Source organism: Pyxicephalus adspersus, chromosome 3 (genome assembly GCF_032062135.1).
Source record: "Pyxicephalus adspersus chromosome 3, UCB_Pads_2.0, whole genome shotgun sequence".
NCBI classification, from domain to species: domain Eukaryota; kingdom Metazoa; phylum Chordata; class Amphibia; order Anura; family Pyxicephalidae; genus Pyxicephalus; species Pyxicephalus adspersus.
Genome location: NC_092860.1, coordinates 43,124,696 through 43,147,050, shown reverse-complemented (window position 1 = coordinate 43,147,050; position 22,355 = coordinate 43,124,696). Strand labels below are relative to the sequence as shown.

Below are 22,355 nucleotides of genomic sequence, written 5' to 3'. Positions count from 1 at the left end.
GCCTGTTACCAATCCTAGGTGCCCAGCACTTATGGCTTGTTACCAATCCTAGGGGCCTAGCAGTTGCCAGAAGTCACTCAGAAGGGGTAAATATTTTTTGCTGTTAATATGAGCTAAGCCTCACTTGTTACACCACATTCATTATACTATTACACTATTACAAAGGATTACACTCTTAAAACTTAGAACACTAGGAAGTTGGGTCACAATACATGGCATAGGACAGTTGTGGCAAAATACATAGAATAGAAAAATTGGATATATTAACAGGGCAGGCATTACAAAGTTGTAACAAATAATTGGTAGAAGGTAGAACATTGAAACAATAAGAGGTTACTGGCTACCCATGGCATAAACAACTGGGAGCACTAAATTTGCCGTGTTTTCCACACACCCTTTTTTACCACCCGGCTACAGCTTCCTACCACCCAGCTGAACAAAATTTCTGGGGAGAACACTGAAGGTGGATTAACATTGAGTAAGGTTTTTTTTTGTTTTTTGCACTAAATACCTGTATTCTATTTCACAGCTTTCAAACTGGACCCAGATCACAGAAGTGACCATGTACATGAAGGATCTGTGTGCTAGCCTTCAGCTATATTCTGAGTTTTTTAGAGAAGAGCTGCGCCAGTTATCTCTTCAAGCCCTCTGTGCATGTGATATAAGTTTGAAAATCACAGGAGACTGCTCTGCACTCATACACCTTCTGGAACAAAATTTACTCCGTCTGAAGGAAGTATGTAAAATCAATCTATCTCTTTTAGACTTTTTGAAACTCTGGTGAACATTTTTGACTATTTCAGAAATTGCAACACTTCCCTTTGCCTTACATTCTGTTTTATATTTTCTTGTGATTTTTCTTTTCTCTTCTAGAGTTTTCCAGTGGAGCAGGCCTTAGTTGGGGTTAGCCTGCTTTTACTACAGGCTCCTGCCAGTCAGCAAAGACAAATATTGAATCTAGGTAGGATTCTTTTAAAATATGTTTTGTTATCTGATTAACATGCAAAATCAGCCTAACTGTTGTTTTTCCATTTTTTTTAGTGAGGAAAAATGTGAAACTTTACAGTGACAGTGGTCATCAGAAAAAACATTTTATTGTAAAATTATTTCCATTAGAACATATATCAAACATGGGGTTTGGGAAATTTCTTATTGTTTCCTGTCTTGTTTCTGGATCAGGAACAAAGAGAAATACCAATGGGATTGCATACAACTGATGAGTGTTCTAACACTTCTTCACTCTATCCCAAAGACATTTACCTGACTGTATGGGTTGGGACTAATGAACTCCCAGCTTGTATTGATGGACAAATACAGCTCACTTTCACATGCTTTCTGCTTGCAATATAATTTCAGTTTGACACACTTCTGAGGTCCTTTAGAGTTTGACACGCTATTTTGCTTTTCATTTGACCTTCTTCTGACTTGTATTTGACTACTTTCTAAGCTGCGTTGTCCATTTCAAGCTGCTTATTAGTTCCCATTTTGGGGAGAAACAGTTCTGGCATAAACTAAATCTTGTCCGCACATAAACCTATATGTGGACCGATATGACCAGGGTAAATCAAAATCTGCCAATAATGACCAGTCTTCTGGTAATATCACTTGTAGCATATTTTCAAGAATGTTCTTAAAATACTGTAGTTTTAAATAGGCCCGTTGCATGAGACTGTGCTTCGAAGTCCAGCACTCCCAACTTTATTCAGTTGGTGAATGCAGTCGTGACTTGTTCATTTTCTTTTAGGTGTTTCACTAATATTATGTTTAATGTTGATTCTTATATTAGTCCTATGATGGTTTATGTAATAATATCATTTGGTTCTTCACAGCTCTTAACATTTTGGAAACTCCAGCAGAAAAGAAAATGCTACCTATGGCCCGACTGCTAGTCATGCCAATATTGCTGGTGGTGTCAACTTCAGGCCTGGCAGACTGCTTCAGTGTGAAGGATGGAGGGTCTTCTTTGCAGCAACTGGCCCTTACAATATTGGAGAAAATACAAGATGTAGACAACAGGGAGATAGAACCAGAGAAATTGGTAATTCAAATGTTGCAATGGTTGTCATAGCCAGAGCTTTATCGATTTAAAACAAAAAGCAAGTATTTCTGTAACAATTGTAAATGTTGTGTAAACATATTTAGCGCTAAAATTTTGGTAAATGAACCAGCATGGTTTTTGTTTTGCTATCTATATCCTGACTTGTGCCAGTCCATGGTTGATGGTTTGCTTTCATTTGCACTACCAATGCTGAACTAATCAAATAAATCCACAGAAAGAACCTTACAGTCAAAAATACGTCTTCAAATTGGTGTGAACTTGAACAAAAATATCAAGGAATATTCAATATTGTTTTAATGTATCAGTTAAAAACAAGAATCTTTTATAGATCAAATTACATAAAATCATAATATTTTTCTTGGATGTTTACAAGTTGTACTGAGTAAACTGAACTGGATTTTTTTTTGCTGCAAATAAAGAAAATGTGAATATTTTTAAGAGGGTGATTCTTTTCTTTATCCTCTATATTTTGTTTTAATGATTGCTTTTTATTTTCTTTCTGGTGCTTACTAGATTTCTCATTTATTTGCTGTTTTACCAATTTTTTACTCTCTTTGTGACAAAGGTTTCAGGAAAGGTTCACTGCGTTTTACATTTTGTAGCTATGTTGTGCTACTTTGTAATAGTTTTAGAGATGCTGATACCCACCTTCTCTGTGCATTACTGCCCTCCCCATTGGAGAACCCAAAACTACCTATTTTTATGTAGGCTTGAATATCTATTTCACCACGTTTACTTACTACCATTTGATTGGGCTTGTCATATGAGGAAGGATATATTAAAAATTTCCATAATCCACTTTAATGACCATATGTATGTAGTTGCTTTTATAGTCATATTATATAAGACCTAAAAATGGGTCAATCTAATGAGTACAAGATTTTTTAAATCCAGGCTTGGATTGTTTACTGATTATATATATATTTTTCGTTCTAGGCTGTGGAGATGCTGTCTTTTCCCATATCAAGTTGGCATTGTACAATGGCTGTTACTTTGACCATGGTAAACAAATTTAAAGATGACCATAGTGCTTCCTATGACTGGTTGTCCTCTGTGTCATCAATACTGTCGTACACAACATGTGTCCCTTCACATATATCACTGCTGCTGGGATATCTACTCATTCATGAATCAGGACAGAATTTAAGCAAAGCACTCAAAGTCACCAGTGAAGTTGCCAAGGCTGACGCATCTCAGGTACAAATAATACTGTATTTAATTCTCATTGATGATGAGTGGGGAAAAATTAGAATTCTTTTCGGTTTATACCCCCTCCTATTGTGTGCTACTTCCCCCACCTCTTAGATTGTAAGCTCTTATGTCACTGTTTGTATCTGTCACTTGCAACCCCTATTTAATGTACAGTGCTGCGTAATATGTTGGCACTATATAAATACTGTTTAATGTTATTATTTAATAATAAAATTATCTAGTCTCCATATCTCTTTTAGCCTGGGTTCAGACTAAAAAGTCTTGAGTCTTGATTTTTGGCACAGGAAAAATCAAGACTCATTCGACCAGGCAACATTTTTCCAGTCTTCTCTTGTTCAATTTTGATGAGCTCTTTCGAGCTCTAGCCTCAGGTTCCTGTTCGTAGCTGACAGGTGTGGAGCAGAGTGGGGTCTACTGCTGCTGTAGCCCACCTGCATCAAGATTTAATGTGTTATGCAATCACAAATCTGCATGCCTCAGTTGTAATGAATAGTTATTTGAGTTTTCTTTGCCTTTCTATCATCTCAGACCATTCTAATTATTCTCCTCAGAACTCTGGCATCAACAAGGCATTTTTGTGTAGAGAACTGCCACTCCCTAGATATTTAGCCTTGTTTTTTGGACCAATTTTTTTGTCCGTGTAAGCCCTAGAGATGGTTGTGTCTGAAAATCGAACCAGCCTGTCTGGCACCAACAACCATGCCATGTTCAAAGTCACTTACATCTTGTTTTCTTCCCCATTCTCAGTTTAAAGTGGTCATCCTGACAATGTCTACATTCTGAAAATACATTGAGTTGCTGCCATGTGATTGGTTCAGTTAATTATTTTCAGCCACTTTCTGTCTACACGCTCTCTCTCGTGTGTTGGCAACACACTCTTGTCCTTGTGCTATATTCTGATATTGACAATAGTGAACAATGTATATTTGCATGACTGCTTGTAGTTTCCATTAGGAGGACGCTTCATCAGCACTGTCTGTGACAAGGTGACAGTACAGGAGCACAAATGGGAAATGATTATCACCCTATAACGGAAAGAGCATGAAAAAGGACCTTCATGGCAGGATCCCCAAATTTTAAAAAGTTAAAGCTTTTATGAGGTTTTAGTGATTGGATTTACAAAAAAGTGCTAAGCAAGTACCTTTTAGCTATTTTGCCTTGGCTGAGAGGTACAGTCTCGTAAAATAATGTCATCAGCTTTTGACAAGCTGAAGGAGGATTTTCCTTAGTTTGCCCTGCTCCAGAAAATAATCATTGGCTCGGCCTAACATGTTTATAAACAACCCAAAACACAAAGACAAGTACAGATGCACCAGGGGGTTATTTAGTTGTATAATCTAGAAGAATAATTTTGAGAACATAAATATTGATAGTGGATCATGCCCAAACAGAAATGGTGCCAGCTTTCTTTGGAAGAAGTTAGATGAAGACAATGTCAGGCAGAATATTGGCATAGGTAAATATTAGTGTTACTTGCAATACTTAAATATGCAAATAGCATGAAAGAGTATACAAGGTTTACCGGTTATAAAGAGGTGATAACTTTGTGAAGTTTAAAATTGCAGTTGCTTTTGAAAGCACTGGCTTTTAGACATGTTTTCTTTTGTATTATTTATACAAATGAAATATATATTTGATAAATAACCTTTGCTTTGTGTTTCCATTCTGCTTTTATATTACATACCAGACCATCAGAGTAATGCTAAGGTTTACTGTATTCGTGACAAACAGAGAATCATGGATATGTAATTCTTGATCTTCTTCTACTTGGGAGGTATTGATTTAAACTGTGTGTGAAAAATGCATACGTTTTCATTTTCTCCTAGTGGGATGAAAATTCATTGGCACCTATTCTGTGCTCCTCAGCGAATTAGTCACTATTGTCAGCATGCATGTTATTATTTTCTTCCCAGGCCTGTATTTTCACACCCATTGACTGAAGCAATGGACAGTGGAAAATTACATGCAGTTAAAAGACAGAGGGGAGGATGCGGGGATAAAACACACTTTCATGATATTAATTAGACAAATGACCTAGCTGCTGAATATTTAGGAATGAGATGGGACGCAAAATGCCCCTTGTTGCTTAGCAACATGTTTCGCCATCTTCTGAGTGGTCCACTTATGTCTGAACCTAATGATTCGTCATGTGCACTTATCCAGCTGTTGGATGATTCAGGGATTGCAAGTGTCTGCAGTTTACCCTTTCTCATCCATGATTACCTCTGGCTTGCAGGAATGCATTCTGTGCTTTTTAATGCTAAACACAACTCCTTGTGGCATTTTTTATTACAATGTGATTTTGTGAAACCATATTCACAAACCAAGTGTCTGAAAAAAATAAAAACTATTATTGTTGCCCAAAGCAAAAAATAATATGTTGAATTTAATATATTAAACCATGCACAGTAGACTTTGTAAGCAGGAGATAATTTGCATGTCTCATAATAATAACTAATTAGAGAATAAGAATTCCTCTTATTGGAATTGTAGATGGAGACGTTCAAATTATTTATTTTGTCGTAATTGTCGACTAGTAATTGACAATCAATAAACCAATGTCAAATATTTTAATCATATATTTTTTTCATGGGTTTTAAAATTGTGTATATGATATATACTGTTAGTACTACTATTCTCAATGTTTCTCATTGATCAATTTGATTTCTAGGTCCCTTATCTGGTGCCAGTTTTGATGTTTAGGCTTGGACGCCCATTAGAGCCAGAGTTATTGCGAGAAATTTTGTATACTCTTCCTGCATTGGGGACACACAAGGTGACTATGTCATTTTTGTTGATATTGCTAGCAAGTAAGATTTCTTCAAGAGTTCAACCATAGTGTATGCATACAGTGATGTAAATAAATATACATATAAGTGGGAACCATATGTTTATATAGGGCTGAATGCAGGATCTTCAAAAGATGCAAACAGAGTTTGTTGAGAGTTTAGAATATAAATATGTACCTAGCATGCATTTCTTAGTTAACATTAGGAATGTGCAGAACATTGTAACCTAAATCAAGTAATCATTATCTTACATTGGTCTTACTGTTCTAATCCACCATGTTAAAGTCTTGTTCCTGGGGGTTATCAAACATTTCTAATGATTAAAAATGACTGAAAGTGATTTCCACTCTTCTTCCTTGCCTCCTACTTCCATCATCCCTTCCCCAACTCATCCATTCTGCCCCTTTCCTCCCTTCCCCATGTTCCTCCCTCCGTCCAAAAACCCTCCATTTTCCTATTACTGTACCGCAGTGGAACCGTAGGTCTGAATTCATATATGTGCCCTCAGAAGCTGGCCTTGCACCCTCTATTTTCTCCTTATATTCTGTTGTGTCTTTAATTATTTCAAAAGTTCAAGCATAACACAAGAGGGGGTGTGGAGTAAAAATTACTCAAAACAGTTATGCAAATTATCGGGGTGTAAAAAGAGACTCTTACTAATAGGTGATTATATTTACTATGATATCATTCTTAATCCATAGGTATGTGTGCCTCAGATCCTTCGATCTTTACACATGATTGGTAGCAATTCAAGGCTTCAACCAGTTGCCGTGCGCCTCATGACATCTCTGTGGGAGAAACAGGTATTAAGAGTATGCCGATATTACCTAAAGAAGCCGACACATTTAATAGTTTATTTTGTTATTATACATTGTATTTTACTAAATGGCACAAACATCAGTTAATGTGTAGTACATACAGTATTGTAAATCCTTACTTGTAAATGCTGGTTGGTCTGGTTCCATATGTGATTGTCTTTTTTTTTTTTTTTGTCTTACTACATTTTTCTGTTCTCAAGAGACCACCCTTTACCTGGCTCAGTACATTGGGTTTTTAAATGTTGTCACTGGGTTTGTTTATGATGTAAGTGTTGCCTTAACAGCAAGTGTTTTCATCCACCTTTCATTTTTTAGATAGACATGATTTTATTAGAGATTGTATTAATTGCAAGATGTGATGGGTAGTTTATTTATTCATTTGCCAAAGTTGCAATATACAATATGATAGTGTAGTGTACAATATGATATGATAGTTAGTGAACACTTGAGTTTGACTCATTTCTTGAGTGGGATACTTACTGGGTTATAATACTAAACACTGCTTTAGGAATGTGATAAACCTTACTTTGGATTTGATTTTTGTTTTTATTTCCCATTCTCTTCTCTGTAACTTTAAATCTATCAGCTTTTTATTTGTGATATTAGTGTGTTGTATTTGTTACATTTGTTTTTAATTATGTTTGTATTAGGCTATGTACACAAGTGCAATAGTTATCGTTAGAAAACGAACGATCAACGAATATTTTGATGGATTGTATAGTGCACGATTCTGTACTTGCTGTACTGATATGATAGTTTAAATATAATCCACCAATAATGTTCATACACTAGATACGATCGTTTGAATGATGCAGGAAATGACGTGTACCAGAGAAACTGTACCACAGAACTATCCATGATCACTGAAAGACCATACACACAATAGATAGCGAACGATATCGCCCAATCAAATTTGCCGGGACGGTCGTTTGTTTCCAGCGACATTCCTAGTTCATCGTTGTCGTTGGCCAGTTGTTGTTCACTTTTTTGTTATCGACCAGACAATTCTTGGTTGATCGTTTGTTTCCAACTATAATTATTGCACTTGTGTATGTAGCCTTAGTCTTTAAGCCTCCAGTTGTTTTTATGAACTGTGCAAAAAATTGTGTTTTTCAGATTGATTTTAGTTGAAGCATTGTATTTTCAGTGTGTTTTTTTTAAAGAACAGCATTACCACACAATCCAAACTGTTTTGCACAACTTCATGTAAAAGCCTATTTTTTGCACAATTCTATGTATGAGGTGCAAGGTGCTTTACAGGGTTTGTCCGAAACATCCCTTTTATCTTGCAGGAGTGCATATGTTCTTCCTGCATGATATGCTCATATATATACCTTTTATATTATTGGAAAAGATGCATAAAAAGGAGGTTTTATTGATTACGTTCTATGCATTGACTTGTACTACCATCAATTAAACTTTAAAAATGTTAAATGTGCCCATATAAGAACATATAATGCACCCTCATTTGTATGGGTTTTTAAATAAATTCTCTGGGAATGCAAAATTACATGTTAAAATAAAAATGATTTTAATGAAAATCCTCATTCTCATCTTTAAGGGTAAAAGCATTTTTTAACCCTTAGATGCTTTTAATAATTTCAAATATTAAAATCAATCAAAGTCCTCCCTCTTAGTGAAAAATTTCTCAGTTCCAAAAGTAAAAAATTTTATCCAATACTTTTAAACTTCCAAAAACTCATAACCTTTAAATGGTATAAATAGCCTACATGTTTCTTTGTGACAGCATTCTTCTTCAAAACCAGTAGTTTGAGAATAAACTATTTATTAAAACTTCAAATTAGATAATCAAAAATCCCAAAACAGAACTTTAGAAATGGTAATGGTCTCATCTTGGCTAGAGAAAAAACTCTGCTCAAATATCGACTCCACACAAACTGGAAACCACAGCAACTCTCCAGACTTATGTTAAGTTTGTGGTGTCCGTAAAGTATAGTTATAGGTGCCCATAATATATACTAATGTATACAATTTGGTTTTAAGGAAAACAAAACTAGAAACACTTTCAACCAATTGAATCACAATTTAATTGAATTTGCAATCAGTTTGTCCTAAAGGGTACTTACTGCTTTTGATGATTTGGAAAACCCGTGTTGCTGTGTAAATCACACGTCAACATATTAACAGTTACACATTAAATTTTTATTTGAAAAATAGAGCTTGTATACACAGAGAAACAATAGATGTATAAAACATAATCAACTTTAAATATAAAAAAAAGTTGTTGCAGACATTAGTTATAAATATAGTTTTCCTTACTATTACCTTTCGCCCTTTTTTTTTAGCAAGGTTGTTTTTTAACTGGCCAAAATATGTTTTCTTTCTCCCCTTACATTCTTCAAGTTTCAAGAAAACTGTGTTTTGTGAAAATAAAAAAGCAAGATTTGATTAACCACTTTTTATGCCAAATTTCTGTTCATCTATATAAATATGTAATAAATAAATATGGTGTTTTAGACATTAATAGTGGTAACATTTATTTTCCAAAATGACACAAGTAGTCTGTGTTACCGTTACCTCTTCTAGTTCCCCCTAAAGCAATGAGTAAGTTAAAAGTAGCTCTGAGTGGTTGTTGTGGGGTTACACTATTTTTCTGAGACTGTTCCCTCTGACATTTTCAAAGCTTTGACTATTTTGCTCTGCAAATTTTGTTCCAGGACAGAGTCTACCCAGAGCTTCAGAAGCTAATTGCTGTTGCTGATTCCCAGAGTTTATCAACTGGCAAAGAAACTCAGTGGGAGAAAACGGTTGCAAAAGCAGCAACTATCCGAGATATATGCAGACAGAGGTAAACTTGTCCTTAGTTATACCAAAACTACCTAGAGTTAGCTAAAATTTCTAAAATGTTAAGTAATTTAGGTATTCTGTACAGCTCTTACGACAGGAGCAGTAAAAATAAGATGGATAATTATATATGTAAAATGGTATGATTTTCTAGGATATATAAAAATAGCTGTGTTAAAAGTGAATCTATTATATTATTAATATTGATATTATTATTAATAAACCTACTTTTTTATTAACAGAAGTTGTATAGCATTGTATGGCAGTATATGAGGGTCTGTCAAACTTTTCATAGACTGACAAATAAGCAATTTTAACAAACGATGCATAAAGAACATGTTTTAGTATTGCCTATTTGTACTTGTTTGTGTGTATTTGTTTTACTTTTGCACAGATTACATAAAACATTTTTTAAATTGGTACTATGAGTAAGATATTTTGCCAACATCTGTTGTTTTTACACTAGGCTGTGTCACATCTTTTCTCAAGATACTTTGATCCTAAAGTGACTTGGCCAATTTTTCATAAAGAAACCTCTCTCATTTATAGTATATGCTATATTAAAATGTTTTATGTCTTTGTTATTCTTGTTAACTTTATGTTGTGTTGTTGGCTACACAGGCCTTACCAACATGCGGCAGACATGCTAGCTGCTATCACTCAAGTTTTAAATGAATGCCCAAAGCCTGACCAAGCCACTCCTGTTGCCCTGGTGTTGCAGGGCCTCCATGCGCTGTGCCAAGCTGAGGTCAGTGAACGTTAACTTGTTCTCTATTAGTAAGCTTTCCAGTTCCAAGTAAATTTCTTTATGATGTAATTCTAATATTTTGAACTGATACTGTATAACTAAATATTTCAATTACTACTACCAGAATTCATAATTATTACATTTGTAAATATACAAAATATTTTTCATGATTTATAAAATATACTCGGAAAATCTCAAACCATTCCATCATTGAAATGAATTACTGTAAATGTCTTATATTGAATTTATGCAATATACTTTATGTTAGTTGTTACCTAAGTTAAAACAGAATTATGAAAACACAGCTAAGCACAACATCGGCATGCAGTAATATGAAAAAGCATGTATATCACATTACTGACTTTGCCTACATATTCAAACGGGTGATCATTAGATCTTTGTTCAAACAAAGTCTATAGATAAATGTGAAATACTTGAATAAAAACACAAGGAAAGTTTGCATAATTTATTTTAAAAAATCAATTTAATGTCAAGAAATATAATGGTGTACTGTGGTTAAAGTAAGTACACCCTTGGCTGTGAAAGCTGGTATTACCCTTTTTAAGAAACTGTTTGCAAGCAATTTGCATATCCTTTATGAATTGCATGTTTCAAATCCTCTACAACATAAATCAGGGATTTTTGCAGAGGCCGGTCCATAACCTTCCAACTCTTTTTGGGAACCATTCCTTTGTGGATTTTTTAGTCTGCTTCATATTTATTTTATGTTGAAAGATCGCCATGTTTCATAATTGGTATGGGGTTCTTTTCCTCAAATGTTGTTTTGGCTTTGTGCTGAATGAATGTATACTGTTCTATGGATTAACAAATCAGTCTAAAGCATATTGTTCCAGAAGGGTTGATCTTTGCCTATATGCTTCATGGCATACTGTAGTCTTATAAACTTTAATGTTCTTTTTGGACAGTAAAAGCTTTTTTTTTCTGGCACTCCTTCCATGCAGTTTTAATGTTTGTATTTTTTTCTATGAGCATACACGGTTTATTGCAGGTGCCACAGTTTAACTTTGCATCCCTCAGGATCAGGCAGCCCTTGGCCTGATTTTGGTGGTCTAGCCAGTCTTGGACTTTTTTAGTTGTTATTTGAAATATTTGCTACTTATTGATTATTTCCCCTACAGTGGAAATATTTGGTAAAAAAAATTCACAATCTCTTTAAATACCTTTTGAAACTCATGAACATCCAAAATTCTCATCTGAGTGCTGTGAGGAGTTTTTTTGCTGATCTTGACATATTAGTATTAATATTATTATTATTATAATAATAATATTAAACTGTATTTATAAAGCACCAACATCTTACGTAGCACTGAGGATACCACACACACTGATATGTAAACAAAAAATAGCTTAATTTTAAATGTACATTATCCTTAAAGATACGGAACACCAGATTCCCATGGATTGGAAGTGATGATAAATGTTGGGTTGTACTTATTTCTCCTACAACAGATTTGCGTTTTTGCTAATTTGGATAAGAAGAAGAAAAAATACATCATAGTAATTTTTTTTACCATTTGTTCATGTATATCACTTTTAACTGTAGGCACTGTTTGAATAAAGATCTAATGTTTTCTTGACCAAATATGCTAAAGAAAACATCAAAAACATCCTTCCAGTGTACTTTTTATTTTACGCATAACCTGCTGTTAATATTTAAACACCAGTAAAGAAACACTGCTAGGTAAACTCCCTGCCCCAAATTCTGAGCAGTGATTTAGGAGCAACAGACCACTGAAGTCTTTTCTCTCTTCTCCTGTCAGCATGTACCTTGTCGGTACATGTACACTGCAGGACATCTGAGTGGCCCCAGGTGTTGCTGCTTCTTCCCATCTGAGTGCTACAGTACAGGGAATTGTAGAAGACAAAAAAAGAGAAATTCATGTGCTTAAAAATAAAGAATTAGCTCCACTAAAATTTCACATAACTCAACAAAACACATATAAGCATTTCTAAATTATGTTGTTTTTTAATGTTTTAGTGTTTTTGGGGGTTTCAACAAATATATATATTCTTAATCCTATTTAGTAGTTCATGCAGAATGGGTATTGACTATAGGGATCCGTATTGCTAGGTATAGAATTAGCTAGCTTTTCGGCAGATGCTCCATGTAAATGCAGCATAAAGCTATATTACTATGCATCAAGAACAAAAAAAATTATATATATATAGATAACAGATAATAAGACTAATAAAACTAAGAATAATGCTGTACTGAAGTATGGAATTCCTCCAGTCTCCACTTTTAAGCTGGAAGCAGAACTGGAAGACTTCTAAGCTGGAAGCAGAACTTTCATATAGAGAGCAAATACGGGCTTTCTAATATACTGTGCATAAAGCTACAAACTAGACAAAGAAATCAGGTCTTTAAACTAACACATACTAAAAGGCTCATTCAATTAGCTTTTTTTTTTGCAAATTCACCTAATTCAAATATTGAAATAAAAATCTAATAATATTAAAAAAACAACAGTTTAGTGTTAATCTATAGAAAAAATGCTGTTTATTTATGTTACTTTGCATACTCTCTTCCTCAGGTTGTGGACATACGTTCTACCTGGAATGCTTTATCTCCTAAGCTAGCATGTGAAAAGCGTGTTCATGTTCTCAAAGTATTACATGAGCTTTTTGCATTGGTCCCCTCCTTAATCGTTAACACAGAAGACTATGAGGTAAACACATCTTTTACATACTTTTTAGGTCACAATTTCTCAGTTTGTGTTTTTGCTTTCATTTTATATTTTATTTGTTATGTACAAGCATTATTTTTTCCTGCAGAAATTTAAAGCTGAAGTTATCAGCATCCTCTGGAGTCACACTCAGAGTAAGGTAAGAAATATAATATGATTATCTTTTATTTACTTTGCAAATTATATTATGGTGTATAATTTCTAAATTGTTAAGAATCTTTAGAGGCATGATATAAGATTGATCTTTGTCGCTGTACATTAAATATGTAATCTGAATTTCATTTTTCTTTAAGGATGTTGCTGTGTCCACTTCGGCATACAAATCACTGGGACAGTTTAGTTCTGATGATCATAATATCCTTCATCTGCCTGAGCAGGTTAGTCGTGGATCTGTTACTGTTTGTGTATGAATTGCAGCTTTCATTGCAGAGTAACAAGATTTTTGTTTAAAAAAAAAGTTATTTTTTTAAATATAAGGGAACTCATTGACATGAATACATACTATATTCATTGAGAAAATTAAATGAAACATTACTTAGTATTACCATGATATGTTTATTTCTTGTAATCCTTTTGTTTGGTATTTGCATTACACCTGGCACACCTAGAGTAAGAGAGTTCTTAGATATCTACTTATATTTCCCAGGGTCTTAGGGCTATGTCATACAGGTTACTCTGGTGGCTAAAGGATACATCCCCAGCAGCAGTGCCATGCAGGGGAATCCTTGCATCTCTGCAAATTATTGTTCAGGGGAGCTTTTCAAATAGCATTTAGAACTTGTGGCATCTGCAGACTTAGATATCTATAAAGGTTTATAAAGATAAAAATATTTCTATATATTTTTGTATTTATAGATGTTTATAGATGTGTAATAAAAACAGGTGTCCTCACATTGGTGATGATTTTTAGAAGCTGCCCCTGATACCGTACCTTGGCCTTTGGGTTGGTGATCTTTGTCTAACATTAAAAAAAAAATTAACAAATATTTATGTTTGCTCGTGCCTATATTTCATTGTAAGGAATAATAAATATATTTGAGTACCTCAAATTAGTATTCTGACAGCAAAGGAAGTCTCACTGGTACAATGGCCAAGGAAGGTGCTGAAATCTTTTACCATTAGAAAGTGCTGATTTTTTTTTATTTTGTCTCATGTAAACTCATCTTCAGCTGCTGTCAATAAGTCTGTGTTCACCAACAATAGCATCCCTAATTGGGGAAATGTGTTTGCTGCTTACAGGCCATAGAAAGCTTTTCACAAGGTCTAGAAGTAAATGAATCACTCGGACTGATTATCTCAACAGCCTACTCCATCATAATTCCTTTCTAATTACCAGAATGTTAACCTTGCCACATAGCAAGCACCTTCTATAGACTGAGTGAGGAGGACTTAATAGAGTTGAAGAGTTCACTTTGTAACATGCCTTTTAACAATTTTAATAGGATCTGCAGAGTCATGAAGAATTTTTGCGTATAACCTTCATTGCACTTGCCATTCTCATAGTGTTGTACAACCCTTTCAGTAGTTGAATAAAGACTAGAATTTTCTATGTTTTATGTATTACGTATTATGAAAAGTATTTCCATTAGTTTGATGTTCCTTGTAACTAAAATATATACTTTTTTGCATAGTCTGACATTTTTATCTTGTTACTGTCCTTCAACTTGGATATTGTTACTCCTGTCCTGTTGGAGATACAGCAGTATAGTGATCACCCTATTAATAATAACATAAAATGCTATACCTAATACCTAATAGTGATGCAAAACTGAATACAGGTTAAAATATATGTCTGGAAATTCAAATACTTTGTTTTTGTGGTAATTAGGGCAATGAATAGCCAGGAGTAAACAAAGAATACTTTATTGGTCATGGGTTTGCTTTAGATTTAAAGTGTTTGTATAGTTTTTTTTATCTAGTTTCAGGTAGAATAGGACATTTTAACACCTGTGTGTATTGTCTGTCTGTGTTTGTTTTCTGTGTGTCCTGCTACAATTAAAGATTTGCCTTCACCTTCTGCAGCTGTGGCCTCAAACTTTTTGGAGCTCACTAGAACCACTAAATTTACGAACTCTGGACCGCACATGTGCGGGGAGCCGTGTGTCACTCAAAGGAGAAGAAACTTCCTCCAGAGTAATGTCATAATGCAAGAGCCTGCCCACTCTCCCATGGCAGGTCTAAGCATGTGATGGTAGAGTGGGCGGGTTGTGTTCAGAGACACAACCCGCCCACTGCCCTGAGCCTGCGATTCATACAGGGGACATGGTCCACAGCTCTGGCCGGGGCAAGGCTCCTTCTTATTTTTTTATTTTTTTTTTTTTAAATATAATAGTACCAAGAGGGGATGTGGATCTTCTAGTATCCTTAGATTATTGAATACCAACCCCTAGGTTATAGAGTGAAAATAGGGTTATGTGCTCAGTTCAAGTATTCTGGGTGAGCAGAAAAAAAGAATGTTTTTGGCAAAAGTAAAATATAAAAAAATAAAAATAAACTTATAAATTTATAAGCATTATTGGGCTTTTATATAAGACAATCTGAAACATGATTGCTGTAGGTTACATAGCGCCATACTGGATAAGCTGAACAAATAGATCCATAAAATCAAGCAATGTTCCCAATTGTGAGCATTGTGCAATTATTTTGGGTGTTCTGGATACTGCTTGTGAGTATAGTGTCTTGTGCCTTGTATTGGGACTCTAATAGGTCCCTGTTCCTATGCATCTTGTGTAAGCACAGGCAGGTATATATCTGTTTTTAGGTCTGCCCTAGTTTCTATTTTCTTTGGAAATTTCAAACAATATCCCATTATTTTTATTACTAAAGTACATCAGCACATTTTTAATAAAATACAGTGTTTTCCTAATTTGCAAATGCAAATTATTATTTCCTCTTATAACATTACTGCATTTACAACTGCAGATATTGACAGCATAGGCCCTATAGACATATTGGGCCTGATTTATTAAAGCTCTCAAGGCTGGAAGGTATACACTTTCATCAGTCAAGCTGGGTGATCCAGCAAACATAGAATGGACTTCTTCAAAGTTATTTGCTAGCAAATGTTTTGAATCCTAAGCCAGATCCATTCCCGGTTTTATGGATCACCCAGTTTCACTGATGAAAGTTGAACATTTTGTTCTTGTATTGATTGCTTAATTCAAGACACCAGGTGATCACAGGTCATTTATTAGAATTGATAAGGTTTATCCTAGGGTACATGATGATGTGGGTTATATAGCTAACACTCCTATATTGTTTGTTTTGGCTTTTGTTGGGCTACCTATAGGAAATTCTAGACAAATCCATAGTTCAGGCAATTTTTAACTATGCCCAGACAGCAAAATATTCTGCCACAAAATATACGAAATTTGTAGCCCTGCAATCTGTAATATAGTTGGTTATGCTGGGCTCCTCTTGGCACATTTATATGTGGAATTTAGAAACAACTTGTATATTAAATGATTACACAGAGAAGCACCCACATGTTGTATTCATAATATAATTTAAAAAAAAATACATTTATGCTAAATGAGGTTTCATAGTAGATTTCCATATATGCAGATGAGGAATTGTGAAAGTCCAAGTTTTGAAGTACACATTTAATGAAACCATGTTTTTAATAAAATAACATATGCTGATAGTAGAATAAGAGTGTTTGCTATATAAACATATCCATGTTTTATCATGCAGCCAAGGGCTGGATATATTAGTGCCAGGGACATAGGCTCAGATTCCTTGGGTTGTAAGTTTGAGTCGTGGCCAGGACACTATGTGCAAGGAGATTGCATGCTCTTTCCATGTTTATGGGTTTCCTCCGGGCACACACTTTCATAAGGATGCAGTTACGTTAGTTTTCTACACCTGTCTTTGCTGCTGGGCACACAATATGGATGCACAAAAATACTAATACTAAAGGATAAAACAATTTTAAGAAAACCTGGCTTCAGTTATGCTTTAGGAAATATTGGATATCTTCTGGTCATGAATTAATATAAATATATATATATATATTTCTTGTGCTTGATCATCAAACTTTTGTCCTACAGAATGTTCCTAACCAACATATAAAGTTGGTTTTGTATTTACTATTTTATTAGGATGTGTATATTTCCTTTGTCTTCCTGCTTTAAACCAGTTTCCTAAAATATTTTCAGGAATTTTTCTACATTGCCTCTCTCCCTGACTGCATAGTTTCTATTAGTGATTTTTTTTACATGTAAATCATAATCCCTGTAGATAGAGTTCTGCACAGATAATTAAAAGAAACAAAACATTTATATTTAACAATATTGTAGAACACATTTAGACACAGACATCTGTGGTCCTGAAATGTTACTTTATTTGCATACTGCTGAATGCTGAATCCATGAATGACAAATTGTATTAGGTTTCTTTGTTTAGTTATTCATCTTTAAAATGGTTTCCCTTCCACACTAAAAAGCTATATATACTTGCAGATCATATTTTCAATGCAAATCATTTGGTTTGATTTAGGCTAGGCCAGAGATAATCCCTCCAGATGAATCTGAATTGGCTGGAGAAGAGGAGGAAAAGGAAGTAGACCTTACCATACCTGGCTCCTCATATATAAAACTAATGGCACTAACTCCATCACCTGTGTTACCCGGTAAGAAATGCATTGTTTATTTTAAAGGAATATTTTCTAATAAAATATTATATGCTTTACTATCGATTTCTCTGTGTTAGTTTAAAAGCCAGGGGCCTTCCTCCAGGTGTAAGCGTTGCAGAAGTTATATAGCACCTCTTTAAATCACTGCCCTTTTAATACTCACTTTACTATTTCCTGTTTTCTGTTGTATGTGGGTTAACAAAATGCCTTACTTCTTGAATCTAAACTATTTTCCAACCTTTCTCCTTCCACCTTAAAAAATAAAGAAATCAACCTAAAGGCAGTGACTAGAGCTGAGAAAGCCCTTCTGAAGTTTTGCCACATGCACTGCAACAAGCAGAATAAATTGCTACTCACCACTAGTTCCTGTCCTGAAGGGATGTTACACTTTAATGATAACCCCGCCCAATTACTTATTCTCAATCTCTTTATTCTAAAGTCTTCTAAACCAACAAAAAACAAACATGCTTGTTTTAAAAGTCACTTCTCCCTCTTGTATGACAAAGCCTACCTCAAGGGTTGGATTGCCTTGTATGTCGCCTCCTGTAACACCCCAAAACTTTCTGAACCGGCACAAACGCAGTGTCCCTATTTCCCCGAGGAAGTCAGCAATATCTGTCCAACATCAAAGCTCCAATTTCTAATCTTTATTAAAAATAACTGCTTCCCACTGATCAACCCAAACAGTTTTTTTATTTTCTACATTTCATTTGAAACCTTCTAACTACTACACCAATGCAGTTTCAAATTTGGATCTAGGGATATTTAATAAAATATGTAGTAATACTTTCACTGTTTTTCCTCCCCACTCATACTTTAACAGCAGGTAGAGTTTTACTTTTCTTTCAGGAACCATAAACAAATTAAACATAGCAAAAATGAAATTATTTAGGCATTGACACTAAGGCCTTCAGTAGGCTAAGCTTTCCTTAAATTTACCTTTAAGCATATAGAGGTATCATGCCGCTTCATATGAGCCATCTGTTCTACCTCCTCAGAATCTGTTAAACATCTAAAACAACCTTCCAAAAAATCTGAATCTACAAAAGCATTTGCCAGTGATTATGTATTGAGTCCATTTCTGTTCATATTCAGAATAGTCTTTCCATCAACTCCAAACTCCATGTTTTGTTGGTCTTTCATGTCCCTGTTGATCACTTATTCAAACTTATTGCTTTTAGAAAACCTTTCTGGAGGCAGAACATGAATAAATGCTCCCTGACTACTACCTAATCAGGAATACCTGAAGCCTAGTACCCTTTCCCAAACAAACACATCTTACCCTCAAACCCTCATACACGTATATAAAACAGTATTCATACTCTATCCCCTGATCTTTTGTTTTTTCCCTCTTAATGGTTTTTGCAAAGATAGCCCACTGTATGTTTTGGCAGAAAATCAATACTAAGAATTTAGTTTTCAGTGGCACCTAAATAGTTATGTTTGGGTGTGTGTGTATATGTATTTTAGTTTGTATGTGTACATATTTGTGCAGACCTTTTTTTTGCACATTTGTGTCTTTGACTGTTGCAGAAGGTAAAGGGCTTTGGCCATCTCTTACCAGGATTTTTAGATTATGTTTATGGTTGAAAGGTTTTTAGGGGTAGGCAATACAACTTCTACCCAAAGATGACAAAGGGCTCTAGGTAATGCCTCTAAAAAGAAAAATGTGTGGCAGTATGTTTCTAAACATATTTTGTAAACCTTGACTAAAATGTGAGGAAATTCAAAAGCTAGTTTATCCAGAGAAATTGTGGTACTGGCTTGTATTTGGCACAGGAACTGAATGAAAAGTTCAGAAGTTCACCATCTCAAATACTGGGCCTGGCATAGTTTAGAGGAACTTTGTGGTTGCCCAAAGTATGAAAAAAAGACATTCCAGAATACTATACTTCTGCCAGCAGTCTTAGAAGGCGTTGTTATCAATAGCTTTAAAGGGAACCTACTACTGACCTACATAAAACATTTGTATAAATACGATTAGGCTTTTCCTGAGGTTTAGGTAATTTGTATATTAATATTTTTTTTCCAGATAAAAATTAATTAAAATGTCCTCTTTAATAAAATCATAAATATTTTTGTACAACTGAAAAACCACTTAGATACTAGTGATGCATTTATTCTTCATTTAGCATATGAAGGTTTCCTCTCATCTCTGGTGAAGCAAGAAATGAGTCGGATGCCTCGTGGCATATACCATAATGCCCTTCGTGGTGGAATAATACGATCTGACCAGGGCAAAACAGTTGCAGGAATCCCAAGTTTCATGCTAAAAATGTATGAGAAGAACAAACAACCTGGTCTAAAACCTGGACTTGCAGGTGATTATATTCTTAAAACTTCCTATCTTTTGTCATGTGATGTTATGAGTAGGTAAGCTGTGTCCTGTGATGTACTGTAACTACTTTGGGCGGTGAATGCTGGGATTACTTCTTACTACTGTAGGTGGTGGGTTTTAGGATTAATTCTAACTGGTGCAGGCAGTGAATTTTGGGATTATTTCTAACTGAAAAGTGAATCATGGGAAGTACAAAAATTGCTGTGGGACGGTAAATCTTGGGGTGAATTCTAACAGATAGCAGAAGTAATTCCTGGGATGTCCCATAATTAGGGTGAAATTCTATGGAAATCCCGACTACTGTAAATATTGGGATAAATTGTAAGTGCTGTGGGAAGTAAATATTGGGATTATTGTATCTACTATTGGGAGTAAATCCTATAACAAACTGCAGCTGCAGTTAATCCTTGGATGAACTATACCTTCCATTGGAATCCTGGAATGAACTGTATCTAATTTGTGGTGGTAATCTTAGAATGAACTGTAGCTGCTGTGTGGAGTAAGTCTTTGGATGAATTATAACTGATAGGCATTGAAATCCTTGAATGAAATGTAACTGCGATGGGAAATTTACCCTAAGATGAACCGTAACTGCTATGGAAGTGAATTCTGTGTTAAACTATTACTGTAGTGTGGAGTAAATGCAGGGAGGAACTATAACTATTGCAGGAATTCTGGGATAAACGTCCCAGAATCTGTTAAAGTTTAACTCCACCGTTATCTATTATTTTTTATGTTGTAAGATGGGATAGACAATGATGACCACTATTTATCCTTCCATTATGCCCGTGCAGTCTGTGGACATGGTAATGATTTCACTCAGAAATTTACTGTTGTACTTTTGACATTTGAATAGTCACAATAGGGCTGATGTGTTTAACACTAAAAGGAAAATATAAAAAAAAAAATGTTGAGAATAAAAAACATTCATATTTCTTGTGTAATTTTTTATGACTTTATCTACTTTTCAGCAGTTTTAGTGATTCAGCCCGAATAGTTGTCTGTTAATTAGATTCTTCCTTTCATGTTCATTTTTGTTCAGCATGTAAGGGTGAAATAAAGAATACAGTGGTGTCTTCTTTTCTTGTTGTTTATGCCTGAGGCCCAATAAATCCGTGCAATAATTCTATGGTCAATTAAGGATAACTGTAGACAGACAACAGTGATACCAGTTAAATTGGAGGATATCATAGTGGATAAAGCAGACTTTTCAAAAGTCTTTTCCATCATTAAAACAAGACACTCTGTAAATAAAAGGTTTCTCATGTCCTTTGTTTTATTTATTTTGTTAATTTTTTTGTTTCAATCATTTTTATTAAATTTACAGGATAAATAACATACAAATAAACAGGGTACATACAGTACAACCACGTTACAATAATATAAATTATTTTGTTAATTTTTTAAGGAGAGCACAAAGGGATGATTTCACTGTTTTATGGGCAATGGTCATGGTAAAACAGACAAAAAAATAACAGTGAATGAAACATACATAATAAACATCCCGCTGATTTCCCATTCTACTAAGGAAAAAGAGATCATATCCAGTTTCTTATGGTTTTATATCAAACAGATGTATTGTGTATAAACATAATTTATTACCATGGTACTTATCTGTTCTAATCTGCGTTCACTCATTATAAAAACTGAATCCATTGTATAGAAGAAGCTTTTCTGTCTTGTAGACATCACACATTTCTTTGTTATGGGTTTTCTCACTGAGTGTAACATTTCACAGCCGGAATGCTGCTGTGCTATGACCTGCCTGTTCAGATGGACAGAGATGGCCGACCAATCAATCGCTTCCTTGCCAGCAGGGGCCGCAGTTACCAACAGATGCTAACAGCCCTGATACATGAGGTATGTGTTAAGAACCTCTAATGATGGCAATACTGATCTGGCCTTGAGTGATTTATATGGCTCTCACGGTTATAATGTGCACCACTACTGCTCTGTTACATTTATATTGTTTTATAAAAAGAGAAAAATAATTATTGCAGCATTTTTCATTTAGCAAGAATACAATTTATAGATTTTAAAATATGGCATTTGTGTGCTAAAATTTAGTTATTTGTAAAGGTATTACTATAATAAATTAGAGGTTCTGATTTATTTGATTACACATGAACAGGCTTTTTTTTTGTCATAGGCTTCTCATAAAAAAACTCCTTTAAAAAAAAAAAAAAAAAAAAAAAAGTGTGACTTTCTGTTGTGTACCCAACCACATACAGATTGTTGCAAGGCA

At 34.6% G+C, this 22,355-nt stretch overlaps 1 protein-coding gene across 1 annotated transcript in view; it reads left to right on the top strand.

Annotated features, from left to right (window-relative positions):
* The window catches only part of FOCAD (focadhesin), an 87,975-nt gene that overhangs the window by 36,229 nt on the left and 29,391 nt on the right, over positions 1-22,355 (top strand). Inside the window, exons 8-21 of the mRNA XM_072404373.1 lie at positions 530-736; positions 874-961; positions 1,830-2,038; positions 2,996-3,256; positions 5,943-6,047; positions 6,762-6,863; positions 9,557-9,687; positions 10,305-10,431; positions 12,987-13,121; positions 13,228-13,278; positions 13,433-13,516; positions 17,637-17,769; positions 19,905-20,093; positions 21,849-21,970. Of these exons, the coding sequence (XP_072260474.1) occupies positions 530-736; positions 874-961; positions 1,830-2,038; positions 2,996-3,256; positions 5,943-6,047; positions 6,762-6,863; positions 9,557-9,687; positions 10,305-10,431; positions 12,987-13,121; positions 13,228-13,278; positions 13,433-13,516; positions 17,637-17,769; positions 19,905-20,093; positions 21,849-21,970 (1,944 nt within the window). The remainder of the gene's footprint in view (positions 1-529; positions 737-873; positions 962-1,829; positions 2,039-2,995; positions 3,257-5,942; positions 6,048-6,761; positions 6,864-9,556; positions 9,688-10,304; positions 10,432-12,986; positions 13,122-13,227; positions 13,279-13,432; positions 13,517-17,636; positions 17,770-19,904; positions 20,094-21,848; positions 21,971-22,355) is intronic.